Source organism: Ahaetulla prasina, chromosome 10 (genome assembly GCF_028640845.1).
Source record: "Ahaetulla prasina isolate Xishuangbanna chromosome 10, ASM2864084v1, whole genome shotgun sequence".
Classification (NCBI taxonomy): Eukaryota; Metazoa; Chordata; class Lepidosauria; order Squamata; family Colubridae; genus Ahaetulla; species Ahaetulla prasina.
The window spans coordinates 24,385,547-24,406,278 of NC_080548.1; the positions used below are offsets into that span (position 1 = coordinate 24,385,547).

General features: G+C 42.8%; 1 protein-coding gene across 4 annotated transcripts in view; it reads left to right on the forward strand.

Annotated features, from left to right (window-relative positions):
* Positions 1 to 104: 104 nt before the first annotated feature.
* LSR (lipolysis stimulated lipoprotein receptor) overlaps positions 105 to 20,732 on the forward strand; it is a 35,280-nt gene continuing 14,652 nt past the window's right edge. The window contains exons 1-3 of one of the 4 annotated variants that reach the window (XM_058195893.1): positions 105 to 619; positions 7,803 to 8,144; positions 20,195 to 20,314. In XM_058195893.1, coding sequence (XP_058051876.1) covers positions 544 to 619; positions 7,803 to 8,144; positions 20,195 to 20,314 — 538 coding nt within the window. In that variant the 5' untranslated portion in view covers positions 105 to 543. The remainder of the gene's footprint in view (positions 620 to 7,802; positions 8,145 to 20,194; positions 20,315 to 20,732) is intronic. The other 3 variants (XM_058195891.1, XM_058195894.1, XM_058195892.1) reach the window with 3 other exon arrangements.

A 20,732-nucleotide genomic window follows, 5' to 3' on the forward strand; every position in this document is an offset into this window, starting at 1 on the left:
CTTTCACTCTCTCCACCCCCCCTTTTTTTCCCAAAATAGTTTGGCTCCTTCTCAATACATTCTAAGGACGACGCCTTGAGGCTTAACCATCGTCCCGAAGGGGGGGGGAGGAAGAAAGGAAAAACCCGAAGTCTGACCTTCGTTCTTATCCCTTCCCCCCCTCTTCATTATCCAGCGAATAATTAAAAAGCGAAGCCGAGGTTAAGAAACGAGTGAGTCGGTTTCCGCTATTAAAAACAAACAAAAAAAACCCCTCCTTCCCCGTGAGGAAGCCTCGGCGGGAGGCTCCCCGCTTCCCTGAAGGAGTTGGTAGTTTCCGCTCCTTGGGCGAGGTTGCCTCTTGCGAGGGGCAAGCAGCACCTGTGGCGCGCGAGGACCGAGACGCATCGGCAGGAGGAGCGGAGTCTCTCACCCAAGAGCTCCGAGGGGGAAGCGGGGCTTTGGAAACGAACGAGAGCCTGGGAGCGATTTTTTTTTTAAATATCCCAGCCTTCCTCCTTTTCCCTCTTTCCCGGGCTCGAAGTCCGTACAAAAGGTTGGGAAATGGAGACCCGGAGGACGCGTCGAGCGGCCGCCGCGCTGCCCCTGTGGTGGTTCTTGGCCACCGCCTGGATTTTAGGTGAGCGACTGAGAGGAATTGGGAAGTGGGTTTCCCGCTCGACCCCCCCCCGGACGACGTGACGCCCCCACCTCCCTCTTTGCCCCTCCGCCCGCCTCTGAGGGGGAGACTCCTCGGGGACCCCTTTTGGGCGCAGGGGAAGGGGGAGACTCGAGAGCTGATTGGGCGACGGCCAAGCGCTCTCCGCCAATCGCCTTTCCCCGCTGCTGCTTCTCCCGCGCGGACTTCGCCGTGGGGGGCGGGGGGGGGAACCCGAAAGAGTCGGTGCTTCTATTCATGGCGGCGGTGAAATCTTATTCAGATCCCCGATTTTCTGGAAAGTCGCAGGAAACAGCGCTTTTTTTTCTGGACAAAACGGATTCCGCACCTGTTGACTGCGGCTCCTGCAACCTGCTGAATGGAGGGAGGGGTTTTCTGAATGAACCCGCTTTCTAGAGCTAAACAGTTAACAGACTGTTACTGTTGGAAGGGTCCTTGGAGGTCATCTAGTCCAGTGGTCACCAACCAATGGTCCGTGGACCACTGGTGGTCCGCGAGAAAATTTTGGTGGTCCGCAGAAAAATTATTTGCATTTTTTATACTACACTAAATACTATTTATCTTTTTTTTTTTAAAAAAATATCATATTAGTGATCCTTGGGATTTAAAATTATGAATTTAGTGGTCCCTGAGGTACGAAAGGTTGGTGACCCCTGATCTATTCCAACCCCCTGCTCACGCGGGAGACCTGTACTAGGGATTCGAACCGTTGAACTGCCGACCTTTCTGATCGAGGGGGTTGTTGTATACAACAGTCCATTTAGTGACCGTCCGATTCGAAGTTACAAATGGCACTGGGGGAAAAAAAGTAGCTTATGGCTACTTTTCAGAGTCACTGACCTTTGAGGCACTTCCCCACGATCATGTGATTGAAATTCAGTATTCCGGCATTTATATTTATGACCGTTAACGGCGTCCCGGGGGGAGGGTCACTTGATCACTTTTTGGGACTTTCTGACGAGCAAACTCAACCAGGGTAGCCAGATTCAATTAACGTCTAGGTAGAATAGAATAGAATAGAATAGAATAGAATAGAATAGAATTTTTTATTGGCCAAGTGTGATTGGACACACAAGGAATTTGTCTTGGTGCATATGTTCTCAGTATATACTAAGTTATCGACTCCACTGATTCATGTCACATCTGCGGCAAGCAAAGTCGTAAAATGGGGCAAAACCCACTTAACAAATATCTCACTCAGCAGCAGAAATTTGGGGTTCCATTGTGGTCGTAAGTCAAGGACTACATGTACACAAAAAGAGGGCTTTTTAAAAAAAAAAATCGAGTCTGCGAAGCGCATTTAAAATGAACTTCGTTAAAAAGCGATGAAGGATCGCACGATGTGCAAATGCAGTTATCGAGATTGTTCATGGACGTGTGCTAAGGGAACGTAGGTGTAGTGAATTGTTCTTGTGGGCGTTGTGATGTTGTGATGGTGCAGTCGTACAAAGGCAATAATGGGCTTGGTGGGGGAGACCTGGGTCTGCAGTTGGTGTTTTTGTGAATCCATTTGCACATTCACACCTTCATTGTGGGGTTTTTTAAAAATTTTTGTTAGATTGATAACCCTCCTTTCCACCAGAAGCATATATAGTGCTTCCTCCAATTTATCTCTTAACAACAACTCTGCAAAAGTATGTTGGGCTGAAGGACAGTGACCGGTCCAAAGACACACAGTGGATTTCTGTAGTTGAGAGTGGACTTCAGTCTCGGTTTCTTCAGCCCCTTAATCACTATAATCAACCATACTGGCTGCTACTGGTGATAAAATGTTTTCTTTCCACTCTTCCCCGAGCCCTTCTTTTCCAACTGAAGCTAGCTAGTTGGCTTCCTTTTCACAGGGAAAATGTCCTTCAAGGTTTTTTAACATATACTATTAAGGAGTGGTCAGAGTGCTGTCTCTAGATGGGACGGTTGGCGCTTGGAGCATGTGATCGACTGAGAAGTCGGGATGGTTTGAGGGTTTTGATTTACTAAGGGAAAACCTGGACCTCTCAGATTCGGGTTTTCCCAGATGTGCCAGTTTACCTATCCTAGTAAATAGAACTTTGAAAGATGCTTGCTTTGGAGTTTTTACTTGGAGAGGGGGGGGCGGTTTCTGGAATGCTGACAACCTGGCTCATAGCCCAAAGAAAGGAGGAAAATATCCCACCCCCCAATTTTGCTTTTCCTGTTCGTCATTTGCCTTTGTCTTGCCTGCTAGAAGGAACAAAGAGCAGACCCTCCAAGGGAAGGAAATGGAGTGGTTTGAAGAAGCCATGGCTTTTTCTCTTGTGCACGCTTGTACCAATGATGGAAAATTAAATGTTTACAAACTCGTGTAGGGACAAGAAAGTATAGCTTTGAGGTTCTCCAGCTAGAGCTAGAAATACAGCTTCCCTGCAATATCCAGCATTTTGAGTATTTGCACAAGTCTGAGGCTACCGTAAGAGTTTATTCGAGTAGCTCTACAGTAAGAACCTTAAGAAAGTTAATGGTTGTGAAAGTTGGACCATAAGGAAAGCTGAGGGTCAAAGAATTGAGGCCTTTGAACTATGGGGCTGGAGAAGACTCCTGTGAGTCCCTTGGACTGCAAGGCGAACAAACAAGTCAGTCCTAGAGAAAATCAAGCCTGACTGCTCTTTAGAAGGCCAGATCCTGAAGATGAAACTGAAATACTCTGGCCATGTAATGAGAAGGAAGGACTCACTGTAGAAGAGCCTAATGCTGGGGATGATTGAGGGCAAAAGGAGAAGGGGATGGCAGAGAACGACGTGGTTGGATGGAGTCACTGAAGCAGTCAGCGTGAACTTAAATGGACTCCAGAGGATGGTAGAGAAGGGACGTTGGTCTTACCGTGATACGTCCTTTCTCATAGGAGCGATGGGAGGCGCCATTTGGGTTATTCCAGTCTCTAGCTCTATGGTCTCTGAGTTGAAAGAAAAAACTGCTGAGGCTCCGCCTCCCTGGTGACGTTCCCCAGCATTTGACAACGAAGCCGAAGCGATCCAGCTGAAATTAGAAAAACAGGAAACACCCCCACACCCCCACGGGAGTTGGACCTGACCGAAACAGGGTGGGACTGGCGCCTCCCATCGCCCCTATGAGAAAGGACGTATCACAGTAAGACCAACGTCCCTTCTCCATAGTGTGGCGATGGGAGGCGCCATTTGGGGATATACCAAAGACTGATGAGCACTACGGGCGGGAACTGGTCTGGGCCGATGACCCTGACTCTTCGTGGACCTTCTGCAAGACCCTCCGCCCAAAGGCAGCCTCTGCCGAGGCATACGCATCCAGTCTATAGTGACGTATGAAAGGAGATGGAGAAGTCCATGTAGCTGCCCTACAAATCTCAACCGAAGCCTGGGTAGCCCACGCTGCCGTTGTAGCTGCACTGCGAGTAGAATGGGCCGTTATCCCCTGAGGCACCGGAAGAGCTTGAAGTTCGTAAGCACGTGCTATACATGACCTAAGCCAATGACCCACTGTGGACGATGTCACCCTGTGGCCGAGAGTTGACGGTTGATAGGAAACAAACAGGGATTCAGTCTTCCAAAATGAAGAGGTCCGTGAGATATAAATACGGAGGGCCCGCCTAACATCCAACATATGCCAGGTCTGCTCCAAGGCATGGTGAGGCCTTGGACAGAAGTCCGGCAGGACCAACTCCTGTGCTCGGTGAAACGAGGAGTTGACTTTTGGTAGAAAGGCAGGGTCCAACCGTAGGACCACCCTGTTGGAGTGAAAGATACACAGGTCCTTCCTCACCGGTAAAGCCGCCAACTCTGATATCCGTCGGGCAGACGTGATGGCCACAAGGAAAACAACCTTACATGATAGAAGTCGGAGACTGGCTTCCTTCAATGGTTCAAACGGGGCCTTGGTCAATGCCTGCAAAACCTTAGCAAGGTCCCAAGTTGGATAACGGTGCAGCATAGGAGGGCGAAGATTAGAAGCCCCACGCAGAAAGGTACGCACCCTCGGATGATGAGCGAGGGAGCCCCAGTCCCCAAATGGCAAAACGGAATGAGAACCAAAATCCAAAATCAGAAAAAGATATCCAGGAAATAATATAATTCAACTCTAAAGCTCTGGAGATAAAAATTAATCGACCATAGCTGAGGCTGAGTTGAAAAAAGCTGGGGAACGTCACCAGGGAGGCGGAGCCTCATCAGTTTTTTCTTAGAATGTTGTCTATGGGGTCGCGATGGGTCAGACACGACTTCGCAACTAGCAACAACAAGAAGAAGAACCTTAAAAGCATTTGAAATGCAAGATTTGAAGCCAAAATAATTTCCTTGGTCAGGTTGTTTTTTTACATCCCATGTTGTGATCAACACATGGCCGGGTATGTGGTGTTTGGCATATTATCATTTTCCTGCAAGATAAAACATACAACCCATAGAAGGGAAGAGTTAGCCAGCTCCTAACCTTTAATCCCCCTGAAAAGGGGGGAGTGTTTCAGGAAGAATCAAGGAAGTTTTGGTTTCTGTGGCAAGATCTATTGTGTGTTTGTTTGAAACCCGTAGGTGTGCCTTATCAGACTTTTCTTCCTGGAAGCCTGATGACTGATCCAGACTGGAGCTGGGGTTGTCACACACATACACACATCGAAACTGCAGGTCTTTTGTGGGAGGAAACTGATCTTAGTGCCAGCCCCTTTTCAGGTTGGAATGAAACCTCAAACACAAATAAAACGAGTGGGGAAGAGTATGAACACGAGATACGCATGAAATAGACTTGCTTTGTCAGAACAAAACTCGAAAAGTAGAAAAGTGAAAAGGCTTTTATTTTTTGAACAGTTGAGAAAAATAAAAACCCCAAATGTAAAAATAAAACTTGCCATTATTTTTCCAAGGTGATAAATGCCTTGCAGTTGGCTGGTAAATATAAACAGAGCTCTTTCAAGAGGCTTTTGATCTTTTGAATGCTGTTCCCCAAAGAGTAATGGAGGTGTGACTGTCTGTCTTTTTAGGCACCAAATAAATATAACCTTCCAAGTGTTTTCAGTGAATATTGATATATTTGGAGAGTTTATTGCAGCCCCTCTTTTGTGACATTGTTTTGATTTTTGTTGGGTTCATACCAGCCACCAAACCAAATCCAAAGAAACTAGTTTATGATTTAACTGTTCAACCATCATAGAATTTATTTGAGTGTGAAAATAAACTGTTGTGTGAACGTTGTAATTAATCACTTATATCTCTCTGTAGTGTATATATTTTATTGAAAACCCTGAATTTTATGCAATGTCTGAGTATTCACAGAAGATGCAGGGGGTGTACCATCTTTTAGCTTAAGGGTTGAACCAGGTTTTGTCTGAATGACGGAGAAAGTTTCAGGAGTTTTGAACAGTGAGATATACGCCATAAAAAGTATTGCTTACCAGTATTTCTCTGTTTAAAAACTCCAGCCATCTGAAAAAAAAGAAATAAGGGACCCAAAGACTTGATTCTTTCTGTTCTTGGTAGGGCTCTGGAAGGCAAAAAGTAATATTGGCATTGTACTTTTCACACTTGGCCTTAGAACAGTGGTCCCCAACCGTTGCTGCTTAGTGGCCCAGTGGACGGGGTAAGGGGAGAGGGGAACCGGGCCATGCAAGCAGTGGGCCATCATGCATGTGTACACAGCTCAACCTATGCGAGTGGCGGGCCGGTGCACACATGTGCACAGCTCAGTTCAGGCAAGTGGATCTGCGTGTGCTTGTGCACACCTGCCGGACCACCACTCATGGAAGTCAAGCTTCACATGCACACGTATGTGTGTTGGCCCACTGCTTGTGTGGCTTGATTATGAATAGGCCTGGTAGTGGGGTCCCGCCCCGGGGGTTGAAGACCCCTGCCTTAGAATGTACCAGACTTACATACTTAAATTAAATTAAATTAATACCAGACTGACATTTGTTAAGCTAGAATTTTCCATTGCCTGTTTTGTAGGAAGGGGCTAAAAAGTGGCACCTCTGAATAGTGGCAGGGTCCTGTCCGAATGGAAGAAAGAAAGAAAAAAAGATCTTGGCAAGTTGTTAAACTGTGCCTTTTATAACGAAGAATTTCTAAGAATCAACCAGCTGGGCATCCTGGAAAGTAGATTTTTTTAATACTGTGCAGTAGATGCATCTTTGCAGTTTAGATCCCTTGAAACTTATGTTCAGGACTTATAAATGAATAGTATCTCAAATTGCTGGGGAGGATGGTAGATGCGACTTCGTTCTGAACATGGAAGTGTTATAAAAAAGCAAGGAAGTCGTCTTCCTTTCCTCTTTGTCCTTCTTAAGCTTGATTTAGACTTGTCCGTAACTGTGAGTAGGTGGTCAACGTATCTCTGTGCTGTAAGGGGTTGATGGGTAAGTGTAGGTTGCAGATGGTTGCAGACAACTGATGTACACACCTCCCAATTCTCAACTACCGTATATACTCGAATATAAGCCGATCCGAGTATAAGCCGAGGTCCCCAATTTTACCCCAAAAAACTGGGGTAAACTAGGGACTCGAGTATAAGCCGAGGGGACGTTTTTCAGCACAAAAAACGTGCTGAAAAACTCGGCTTATACTCGAGTATATACGGTATGTGTTTAAGAGCCGAGGTGGCACAATGGTTAGAGTGCAGTACTGCAGGCTACTTCAGCTGACTGCTACCTGCAGTTCGGCAGTTCAAATCTCACCGGCTCAAGGTTGACTCAACCTTCCATCTATCCGAGGTGTCTAAAATGAGGACCCAGATTGTTGGGGGCAATTATGCTGACTCTGTAAACCGCTTAGAGAGGGCTGTAAAAGCACTATTAAGCAGTATATAAGTTTAAGTGCTATTGCTGTAAGTGCTATTTTGTGGAGATGTGAATGCTGCACGCTTATTGGCTGATCTGTCTTCCAGGGGGGAGGAGGGAAGAAGGCTAGGCACATTCAAACTTTTACAAGTTATGGACAAATTATAAATTGGACAAATAAGTTGTGTCTGATTGACATAACATAATGGCTGGAAATTTGTATGGTCCTGAAATAATGCTCTCGACAGGCCCAAGGAAACTGTGCTGAGAAGATAAGCCAGCTCTGACTGTCTTATCACGTAATAATTGGAAGGAAGGAATGCTGTAGAATGAAAGTGCGTTAGCATTTAAGGATGTTGTATTTACTCACTGTTCTCTTCTATCTGCTCCAATCTACAGATTCTGCCATTGCAATACAAGTCACTGTGCTAAATCCTTTCAACGTAGCCATCCTGTTTCAACCTGTGACTCTACAGTGCAACTATCAGACTTCAGCAACTCAGCCTCCTATTGTCTTGTGGAAATACAAATCTTACTGCCGAAGCCGCATAGCTGATGCTTTTAACCCTGGCAGCCAGGAGAGCCAGATCAACAACCAGCTACAAACAAACAATCCAGGATACAACCCTTATGTGGAATGTCAAGACAATTCCAGGACCGTGCGAGTTGTGGCCACCAAGCAAGGCAATACAGTCACCCTGGGAGAATTCTACCAGGGCCGGCGCATTACTATCACAAATGGTATGTACAGGACATCAAAATACTGGCTCACAGTCTTATCACACAGTCATTGTTGTTTGGTGAAGACAGAGAGCATAAACAAGAATGCCAGGTGGCAGATTTAGGAAAGTTGTTGTTTTTAAATAGTCCATTACTAATACAGGGTAGGTAGGTCAGTGAGCATATTTCTGTAAGCTGTGTCTGTGTTTACCAATCCCAGCTGAAGTTAAAATCATCTTAGCCGACAGAAGGGCGTGTAGAAAGACATGCTTTGAGAATTGGATGCATTACTATAATTTGCCTTACATTACAAATCCTCATAAATCTTTTTTGAGAGGGTAAGACTGATTTTTGGTAGCATGAACCCATAATTCTGGCTTATTGTGACATGTAATCTACAGTAGTGGCCAAAATTGTGGAAACCATTTGGGAAAAGTGTGTTTTTGAGGTTTGATGGCTAATAACATCACTTTTTTTGGAATGTCAAGATAATCATATTCCACTCCTGGAATTGGGTGAATCAATTCACCCAAATTGAAAATCTAAATAACAAAATAAACTTTTGTTATTTTATTAGTTTTAATGCTTTTCAACTTTTTTTTTTTAAGTTCAAGCTAGATTGCAATAAAGGGACTCAGTGGCTAAGACGCTGAGCTTGTCAATCGAAAGGTCAGCAGTTCAACGGTTCGAATCCCTAGTGCCGCGTAATGGGGTGAGCTCCCGTTACTTGTCCCAGCTTTTGCCAACCTAGCAGTTCGAAAGCACCTAAAAAAATGCAAGTAGAAAAATAGGGACCACCTTTGGTGGGAAAATAACAGCGTTCCATGCGCCTTTGGCATTTAGTCATGCCGGCCACATGACCACGGAGCCATCTTCAGACAGCGCTGGCTCTTCGGCTTTCAAATGGAGATGAGCACCGCCCCCTAGAGTTGGGAACGACTAGATTGCAATATCCAGCTGAACATGAAAAACTAAGGATATCTGAACCTGGTTAGTATTTGAGTGGTAGATCAGAAGAGACTTCCTGTCTAAAGGCTGGATTCGGAAGTGAAGCCTACACCCTGATGTCTACAAAAAGGCTATTGTAAAACTTTGCAGCCAGAAAAATTATATTACAAAATGATATGAAGGATCCTTTGAAAAATAAAAAAGCCGTAAATCCCTTCAGCACAGAATAGAAAGCTGGCAAAAAACCAGAATTTTGTTTTTGTTCCTCTTTAAAGAACAAAGAAAGTTAGGTGTGGCCAGATTCCGTAACTTTCCCGTGCCCTAGTTTCCTTTGGAGTGGAATAAGTTTACATGTATTGGAATACAAGGAGCAATTTTCAACAGAGAAATCTTGCTTTCACTCTAAAGTATAATAACCATTATAAACATTTTTCAGAAAAATGTGTTTCTAAATAAGCGTGGGGAGAAATATTTTAGTTTCAGCCTACTCAACCTCAAGCTATAGATCTTTGTCTAACTCAGAGGTTCCCAATCTTTTTCGCCCGCGGCTCCCCCGGAAATCCGACCTGCAACTGCGCATGCGCACCAGACGCGCCCGCGGCTCCCCGGAAATCCGACCTGCAACTGCGCATGCGCACCAGACGCCCCAGAAATGGCGCATCAGCGCCGGACCCAGCGGGCGCAGATATTCATGGCGCCCCATGGCGATTTTCAGCGGCTCCCTGGGGAGCCGCGGCTCACAGTTTGGGAATCACTGGTCTAACTTGTGATTTCTCAATTTTACCAACTTTAAGAAAGGTAGCAAGGCTGGCTGGGGAATTCTGGGAGTTGAAGTCCACACATTTTAAAGTTGCTGAGCAAATACTTTGTATTCCATGGGAAGATAATTTAGTAACCTCCAGGTCTTTTGCACCAGTTATCTTTTCAGCCATAGTGTGGACAATAAAGAAAAACTCTTCTTCTTGTTATTCAATCTATTAATCTGTATTTTAAAAATGTTGCAGTTCCCAATATATGGAATGACTTATTGGTTAACTACTTGTGCTAAATCTGCACTACTATTAATCTTCTCATCCTTCCCATCATCCATCTCCTTCCACTTATGACTGTATGACTTTAACTTTGTTGCTTGTATCCTTACAATTTATATTGATATTGTTTCCTGATTGCTTATTTGTACCCTATGACTATCATTAAGTGTTGTACTTTATGATTCTTGATGAACATTTCTTTTATGTACACTGAGAGCATATGCACCAAAGACAAATTCCTTGTGTGTCCAACCTCACTTGGCCAATAAAAATTCTATTCTATTCTATTCTATTCTATTCTATTCTATTCTATTCTATTCTATTCTATTCTATTCTATTCTATTCTATTCTATAAATATTTCAGTTTCCTACAGCTGGAACTAAACTTAGGTACTTTGTTGTAATCCTTTTGCAATTTACTCCATTATAATCCCTTTGTAATTTTCTCTTGTGTGTTTGTGTCTGAAAACCACTGCCAGACTCTGAATATTATTTTATTCTTAATGTGGGTGTTGTTTTTCATAACTGTAGCAAGGACCTGAAGGGAAGTTGAAAACAAGAATGAGCAATGCTGATGAATTTAGCAGGTCAAAAGTCCATGGCAATACCCCACAGCCTGTGATAACATGTTCTAAAACAAGCACCAATGGTCAGTTTTAGAAATGGTACATGTTTTTTGTCTCATTTACTGCATGACCCCTGTCCCCAAAATCATAGCGTAACCAGCAGGAACTTTTCTTTCAAGTTCTTGCAAGATTAGACTCTATAATATGATTGTTCTATTTTTGTTCTACGGGGTATTTGTTAATTTTGTTGTTGATTCTCCCTGTTTATATTCTTTTTCTACTCTTGTAAAAACAGATTCTGGCAATGCACAACACAGAAAACCAGGTTGAAGTCTAGGGGGCATGTAATAATATTTTAAAAGCAGCTATCTTATAATAATACAGTATATGTTTCTTGGCTATTGACATTCACGCTGTCAAACAGGCATGGTGGTTTCCTTATTAGAAGTTATTCACCCAGCATTAATCTGTTTTTTTGGCTTTCCTATGGAATTTTAATTGTTAGTGCGGTTTAAAGTCTTGCTCAAAGTTTTATTCTTAGTAAGAAAAATAGAAATAAGATTTAAGTAGTAGAGCAACAATACACAGTGTGAACACCCCCCTCTGGGTTTTGAAACTAATGACCTATCTCTGTTTCTACACCGTAATTGCATGAGGTAGAAATTGTACTGAATGAGAAGTAATAGAACTGACTCTAACTTTTAGGCTGGCGCAATATTTCTCAATCCTGGAAACTCTACTTTGTGTAGACTTCAACTCCCTGGTAGATCATGGTCCATAACTTTCAGTAAAGAGATCTTCTTCCTGCAATGGCTTGATTCAGGCTGATAATAACATCAAAAGCAACACTAGCAAGGTTTATGCTTCCTGAAGATTCTTAAAGCAATATTTCCTCATTTGAAATTATTATTATCATCATCATCATCTTCTTCTTCTTCTTTATTCATTAAACATGAAATTCGGTCAACTGAACATTCAAAAAGGCATCACAAATACCATTGACTGGTGCTAATGGTTGATACAGGTTGCTGCCAGCGTCCTAGGTATCAACCAAGTAGCTTCTTAAGATGTACAATGTTCCAAGTAGCGCAGTTTTTTGCAGTTCTGCTGGTGTTATTGCAGTTGGAAGCTGCAATTTGTTGATGTATCTTATAAAATTCTTGGACATGGTACCAAGTTCCCCCAATGACAATGGGTATCACTGTTACATGTTTCATCCATAGCCGTGTAGTTTCGATGGCCAGGTCGCGATATTTCATGATTTTTCCAGTTCTTTTTCTTTGATTCTGGCTTCTCTTGGTACTGCGATGTCAATAAATTGTACGTTTTGGTTTTCAACAACTGATATCTGGGGTGTTGTGTTCCAAGTGATGATCCATCTGTATTTGAAAGTCCCATAAGATCTTCACTTTCTCATTTTCTATAATTTTTTCCACTTACTACTACTACTACTACTACTATTATCCAACAAATAAGAAAACAGGTAAGAAAGTAGACACAGACATGGACACATGAAAATTTTTTGGCACAAAAAAAAAAGGGATATAAATTGGCAAAACATAGCCATAAACACATAGAATGATTACATATAATTGGGAACAGTAGGACAGGGATGGTAGGCACGCTGGTGCGCTTATGCATGCCCCCTTAGGGACCCTTTAAGAAACATGAAAGGTCCATGGGTAGACAGTTTACAGTAAAAGGTACGGGCGATTAGAGAGACTTAACAACAGGATCAGGTAGAGCGTTCCAGACATTTACTACTCTATTGCAAAAGTCAATTAAGATTAGGGCGAATTACACTGAGTTTAAATCTATTGATGGCCCTTGTAGTATTATGGTTGAAATTAAAGAATTCATTTACAGGTAGAACGTTTTGGTAAATAATCTTATGAACGAAGCATAGGTTGAAACGTAGATGACATAGTTCGAGGCTTTGTAGACCTAAGATTTCAAGCCTGGTGGTATAGGGAAATGTTTATAGCCTGTTGATTCAACCTTGCTGGCAATGTTGATGGATTTATTTATTTATTTATAATTAGACTATCATCCCAGGAGAGAATTTAAATTATATGGCAGGGGGCTGTCCTGAACCAAAACTGCTGTGTCCATGAAGATGCCTTTCAGACGTATAATTTATGTCTGAAAGGAGGCATAGAAAACTGAAACTAATTTGCAGGTTTTATTGCCCTGTTGGTAACAAAATTTGTAGGCACAGCAAGCCATCCGGCAGATGCCGAACTTGGAAGATCGTGAATTGGATAGATCCGTTAGCTCAGTTGCAGATTCACAGATGACCTTTCTAGCATTTTTGCTATTATTGCAGGGGTCTCAAACTGGCCTGTGGGGACCGGTGTGGAAATGGCAAAGGAATGGCACGCGGTGCCTCTGGCAGCCAAAACGGGTTGCGCGGGGGCCGTTTTTTTTTTTTTTTGTTTACATTTATACCCCGCCCTTCTCCGAAGACTCAGGGCGGCTTACAATGTATAGGGCAATAGTCTCATTCTATTTGTATATATTTACAAAGTCAACTTATTGCCCCCCCAACAATCTGGGTCCTCATTTTACCTACCTTATAAAGGATGGAAGGCTGAGTCAACCTTGGGCCGGGCTCGAACCTGCAGTAATTGCAGGCTTTGTGTTCTTAATAACAGGCCTTACCAGGCAGAGCTAAACCGGCCCTTTTGGCCAGCAAAGTGCTTCAGGAGGCTGTTCAGGCCGAAAACGGGCCGTGTGAGAGCGGGCACCCCCCCCCACACACATCCCATTTTGGCTGGCAAAGTGCTGCAGAAGGCAGGCCGTCTCCCCCACCCATCCCCGGCCGGCCCGTGGAGGAAAACTGCAATGCTGATCCAGCCCTCGAAGAAATCCAGTTTGACACCTGTGTTATTGTCTCTGTTCCTGAGACTGTGGCACTCTGATGTGTTTTGTGTACCACCTTCCTTACTCTCCTTACATATTGCAAACATTTCTCACTCTGCATTAGCCTTGCTGATGAATTTGATTGCAGTTTCTGAACAACCCATTGGCACGTTGCCCGAGTATACACCCAGACATATAGATTTACTCGGGGCCGCTCGCTTGAAAAGTTTGCATAAAATAGCATTAAGTCAGCTCAGTTCCGCCTCCTGTAAGCAAGGTTGATTCCCTTCTTCAAAACAAACTCTTATTTTTGACTCCAGCGAGAAAAGAAAATCCTATTTCATATGAAAGGCTACTTAATAAGCAGTGCTGGTCATGGGTTCATCATTAATATATTGTATTGATTGTACTAACAAATTATTTTCCTCTCCCTATGCCCCCTTCCGTCATTGACGACCGTTCTGCTTCCTGGAGAGCCACTGCATCGGGCAAATACAATATTGACATCCTCTCTCTATATACAGTACAGGTAGTCCTCGACTTACAACAGTTCCAGTTAGTGACCGTTTAAAGTTAACAACGGCACTGGAAAAAAGAGACTTATGACCATTTTTCACACTTATGACCATTGCAGCATCCCCATGGCCATGTGATTTTCATTCGGACAACTGGTTCAGATTTACGATGGTTGTTGCAGTGTCCCGGGCCTATACGATCCCCCTTTTGTGACCTTCTGGCAAGCAAAGTCAGTGGGGAAACCGGATTCACTTAACAAGCGGGTTACTAACTGAACAACTGCAGCGATTCACTGAACAAATGTGGCAAAAAAGGTCGTTAAATGGGGCAGGACTCACTTTGAACGCATTTCTCACTTAGCAACATCAGTTGTGGGCTCCATTGTGGTCGTAAGTCGAGGAGTACCTATATTTATTTATTTATTTATTTATTGTTTATATTTATATACCGCCCTATCTCCCAAAGGACTCAGGGCGGTTTACAGGCATTTAAAAGCAATAAATACAATTTCTAAAAACAATTAAAAAACTTATTCAAAAGCCTAATAATTAAAAATATAAAAATTAAAACCCAAGATAAAACCCACAAACTAAAATCTAACTCAGTCCCGCGCAGTTAAATAGGTATGTTTTAAGCTCGCGGCGGAAGGTCCGAAGGTCCGGAAGCTGACGAAGTCCTGGGGGAAGCTCGTTCCAGAGGGTGGGAGCCCCCACAGAGAAGGCCCTTCCCCTGGGTGTCACCAAACGGCACTGCCTCGCTGACGGCACCCTGAGGAGTCCCTCTCTGTGAGAGCGCACGGGTCGGTGAGAGGTATTCGGTAGCAGTAGGCGGTCCCGTAAATAACCCGGCCCTATGCCATGGAGCGCTTTAAAGGTGGTCACCAAAACCTTGAAGCGCACCCGGAAGGCCACAGGCAGCCAGTGCAGCCTGCGCAGGATTGGTGTTATACGGGAGCCACAAGGGGCTCCCTCTATATATGGCTTCACAATGTACAAATCAGAACTCTTTGTCATTTCACATTTTTTCTTTCATATATAGAAATCTATGGGTGCCTGTTAAGGACTTTTATGTCCCATGATGGCACTGAGAATTTAAATACCTTGCTTGGGGTTGAGAAGCTAAGCAGGGTTAGACTTGCTCAGTAGGTTGGTCAGGAACCTGTCTGAGAATGGGCAGCTATAAAAATCGAATAAATAAATGAATAAACTTGCAACATGTCAGCTAAACTGGGAGATTTTTATTCTTTTTAACAAACATACATAAAAAAAACATCTTCAATACAAATGCAAACAGTGTGTTGGTTGGTTACAAATCTTTTGTGCAATTTCACCATCTTCATATGATTTATCTAATTTTACATTTTACCAATCAAATATTTATCTCAATGTTTTAGTCAGTCAATCATTTGTTTGACTACAAATGTTTCTTCCCTCATTTCATGTAATTTATTCTAGATGTATATTAATTGTGTTAGATCATTCACTTCATCCTCTTAAATCAGTATATATTTTGACAATTCTTACTTTATAGAAACCTCTGTCAAACTTCTTTAACTTCTTTTTCATCTAACCAGATAAATAGGGATCTTAAGCTTGGAAAATTCCTGGAAGAAGACAAACTACTGTTTGGTGGCCAAGCAGATTAAATATTTATTTATTAACTAGATTTATAAAGGCCACCAAACTCGAATGATGCGACTCCGAATGGTGTAAATCTATTCATGAAGTCAGCAGGAAATGAGATTCACTTGAAGGACAACTTACTTTCACATAGCCTTCTGGAGAAAGGACTAGCAGCTCCAAAGTGGTGCCTTTCATAAGGAGTTAGTAGCACCGCATCAGTGGTAAACATGAAATTTGGAGCCTGGAGAAATCTTTTGGTCAGTTCCATGCTTTATCTCTTTAAGATGGAGGTTGCTTTCCTTGGAATCTGATTTCTTTTCCTGTTCTTCTCAAACAATTATTCTTCTGCCAGTTGAGAACCTTCCAGAAGTTCTCTCCAATTTAATTTCCCCTTGTAGCTGAAATCTACAGTAAATTTTGAACAAGAATTTGGGCAGAAGTAAGAGGGCAGCTCCAGTCCTTTGAGTTTGTGCTGTTAGACAAGAGAGTCCAGATTTTCAGTGTTAAATCTAATAACTCTCTGGCCAAGAGCCAGGGCTTCTAAAACTGACACATTAAAAACCAAAAGACCATAACAATAATTAGCTTGTTTATTTGTTTGTTTATTTAGACTGCTTTCTTGATTTGTTACGTATTTTGAGTTTGTAGTAGCAAATTGGTAAGATCCATTTTTTTAAAAAAAATGGCATTCATGTGATTAACACAAATCTCAAAATCCTGGTAACTTTGCAAATATGTCCGTGTTGTTTTCTTGAAACCAATAAAGAAGGCTTTTGCCTCTGTCCCCTTCTAAAATCCGTACAATAATTGCTAAAAAGATGGACTTTATGAGATGCTGCAGTGTGAGAGATACAGGAGATAGATGGGGTGTGTGTGTGAGTTGGAAACCATCATAAAACAATTACGATTTTCCATCTACATGCCCTTAATGGTTACGTCTTTAAGCACAATTATTTATACATTTTAAAGTGGCTTTTATATTCATAGGGGCTTGAAACATTAGGCAAAATGAAAACAGATTCTTGAAGCTTCATTGAATAGGTAATCTTATTTGAGAGTCAGATTCTGATTTTTGTGTGTGTTGCAGTACAGTATTATATCCTCTGTAATTTTAATCCTTTTGCCTGACATTGTTAAATCCTTCCAGAATGCAAGACACAATCTTCTTGTTCTAATACTCGTTAAAGAAGACATTGATCTGTAAGTTCAATCTACCCATGTAATAGCTAAGGGATGACTCTTACTGTCAGCTTTGGAAGCCACGTTAGGCCAGAAGCTTCCGTGCTGCCACTTTCTCTTGTGGAAAAGTAGGAGGGGGGGGGGATTTAGTAGGGGAGTTGTCTTTAGACATAATAGCATTCTTCCTGTCGGTCAAGGTCAGGCCGATCCTGCATCTGGAGAAGGAGTGGTCGGAGTGCTGTCTCGAGATGGGATGGGATGGATGGTGATTGGAGCATGTGATTGACTGCGGAGTGAGGGGATGGTTTGGGGTTTTTTGATTTACTGAAGGAAAACCCAGACCTCTCAGATTCGGGTTTTCCCAGATGTGCCAGTTTACCTATCCTAGTAAATAGAACTTTGAAAGATGCTTGCTTCGGAGTTTTTACTTGGGAGTCAGGGGTTTTTCTGGAATGTTGACATTTACTTTATGGCATGTAATCATCATTTATAAGTTCAAAACAGGATCAGAAATGTGGAAGACAGGGCTACCATTCTCCCCTTTTCTTTGTGTAAACTGGCTTATTCCCAACAGGAGAAGACAAGAGTTTATGGTTTCCAAAAAATTTAGGTGTAGTCTTTCGTACAGACTGTACATTAAAGGAGAGAAACAGCTTTAGTTGGGCTGAAAATGGAACTAGTAAGCCTTTTATTTTACATCTTTGGGCATAGTGTAAGAAGGCTATCTGATGTTTCCAATATTTTGTCCTCCTTTCATTAAAACACACAGCTTTCAGGTTGGAGTGGAATACTTTTTTGCCTTGTTAAGCCTGTTGCGGTTGGCTATGTATATAGATTTAAGCAATGTAGAGTTCTCATGGATCAAGCTCAAATCTATATCCCACTTTGGGCACAAAGCCAGCTGAGTAACTTTGGGCCAGTCACTTTCTCTCAGCCCTAGGAAGGAGGCAATGGCTAGCCACTTCTGAAAAATCTTGCCAAGAAAACTGCAGGAATTTTATCCAGGCAGTCTCTGAGAGTTGGATACAATGGAACAATAATAACAACACTTACATATTTATTTCAAGGAATTTTTTCTTATTAAGTATTCATAATATTGTTTTAGCCCATTGCTTATCTCAGTTCTATAAGGTTTGGGAGGGGAGGAATTTGTAGATTTGGTTCTGGTGTACCCCTGTATTACAAAATGAGAAAAATTATCTAGAGAATATAGACCTTTCTATAGAATAGAATTTCAGGGATGAGGTGGCTAAGATGCTGAGCAGTTCAGCAGTTCGAGTCCCTAGTGCCGCGTAACCGGGTGAGCTCCCGTGACTTGTCCCAGCTTCTGCCAACCTAGCAGTTCGAAAGCAGGTAAAAAATGCAAGTAGAGAAATTGGGACCACCTTTGGTGGGAAGATAATAGTGCTCTGTGCACCTTTGGCATTTAGTCATGCTGGCCACATGACCATGGAGATGTCTTCAGACAGCGCTGGCTCTTCGGCTTTGAAACAGAGATAAGCACCGCCCCCTAGAGTCGGGAACGACTTGCACGTATGTGCGAGGGGAAACCTTTATGTTTACTATATAATAGAAGGGCATTTTTGTGAAATAGCACATTACTCATACTTTTTGAAGTTACTCATACCCCACAAGATAGTTATACATAGATACTGTGATGTAGTAACGGGATGGAATGAACTAATAGCTAAAAAAAATTCCAAAGGGAGGAAATTGCTAATTCTCCCCCTCTCCCAGCCTTGCTGATACTTGTGACAGCAAGGATACAATTAAGTTATAGCACATTTTAGCTGCTGGTTTATGATGCTACTGAAGAATGAGTAACCAGGTCACCTGAATCTGTTCTTATGCTATGCTGAGAATAGAACCAGAATGATGCAGCAATTCAGATGTTGGGTTGGAATGAGAGAACCAAGTTTCATTCCTCCTTCAGAAGTTCACTGAATGGCTTTGGGCAATTCACTTTCTCACAGCCTGCCTACTTCACGTCGTTTTGGTTGAGGGTAAAAAAAAGAAAGAAAGACGGAACACCATGGATGCTACCTTGAACTTATGAAGGAAAGAAGAATATAAGTAACACAAGCATTTCATCAGCCAGCTCTAGTCATTCCTTTAGTCCAATGAGAAATGGATTTGGATAATGGGAAAATAGGTACCATATTTCCCCGAAAATAAGACCCTGTCTTATATTTTTTTTGAACCCTGAAATAAGCGCTTGGCCTTATTGCCATGTGCTCAAAAGCCCAATTGGGTTTATTATCAGGGGATCTCTTATTTTGGGGGAAACGGTAAATAATAACGGATTTGCCTTCCTCATAGTTTCTCTACTCTTTTTATCATAGGAAAGCTGATCATTGCAAAGTTCATAAATAATTTCTTGCTTTTTAACCATCCTCAGGTTTCTGTATTGCTGTGGTGCAATCTTGAGCAAAGATAGTGCAGCAGAACCTCTGGTCACGACCATAATTTGTTCCATAACTTTGGTCTCAATCCTATTTGGTCACAACCCAAACCTAATTTTGGAAATTTGGTGCTTACAAAAAAAAAAAGCGTGGAAGGGGAAATTGGCTGCAGAAAAAAAAAGGATGAATTTTTTGGTCAGAACCCGATTTGGTCATGGTCAGAAGTGTTCACGGTTGTGACCTAGGCCCAAGTAGTTATTACCAGACACAATCCTGAACAAAAATACTTTATTAGAACAGTTGAGAATGAAGTAATTCTCAGTCCAAATTAATTCCAAAACAAAGTCCTTCAGAAAAAATCCTTCGGCCTTAACACAAACCTTTGGTCTTCTGTGGCAAGAATCCCACAAAGTTCAGAAACAGGAAATGCCGACAAGAAACAATTGTAGCAATGTTGCTTTCCTACAAAGAATCTAAGAGCCTTGCTGCTTTTTTAAGCCTTATGGGAGGGACCAATCATCTCCTGGCCTTACTCCCGAGTCGTCCTTTTTGCTTTAGTTGCTCTTGCCTTCTGGCAGCTTTTCTCATGCGTGCATTAGGAACAGGCTTCTCCTGTTCGTCCGCCTCTCTGCTGTCCGCCTCTGGAGTCTCCAGAGTCCGTGCATCGCTCTCAGATGGCCCTGGCCCCATTTCTGCCTCCGATGCAGAGCCCTTGTCCGGGCCTTCCCCTGACTCCAGGACTTACCCATTGTCCTTCCCAGCCTCCTCACTGTCCAATTCCATTGCCAGCTCCGCAGGCTGCTGGCAGACTGCAACATTCGCGACCAGAGGTTCTACTGTATAGGAAATGAATATGAAGAATATTCTTTATTTGAGCATCTGTTTGAGGAATTGATTTGGGGGTCCATTTTGACAGTTCCTTTTTTTTGTTCATTCTTCCTGTAGATGCTGACCTCAGCATAGAGCAAACCGCTTGGGGGGACAGTGGTGTTTATTACTGCACCGTGACATCTTCTCAAGATTTGCAAGGCAACAACGAAGCCTACGCTGAACTCATTGTATTGGGTAAGTGGGGAGACTCTTACTGAATGCAAATAATAGGAAGGAGAACAGGACGTCTTAACTACATTAGTTCCCCCAAAGGTAGGAAGTCACTTGGGTGGCAAACGGGATCTCGCTCACAAAACTGGCCACATCACCTCCCGTCCATTAAAAGGGTAAAATCTGGTTTGGATTTGCCTGCAGAAGGAATGGGTTCATGGCATGCAGCTCCTATTACTGAAAAAGTGGTCCTTATTGCTCAAACAGAAATGCACACGGCCTTGCACCAAAGCATAGTGTGGTTGGCTTGGTTTGGTTTTACATAGCATATTGGGCAAATCTTGCCATTGTGGTTCGTAAATCCTGGTTTAAGGCTTTGCGTGTTGTAGGGACCGATATTTGGCTCAGCAAAGCATGACCATTGACCGTTGTAGTGTGAAAC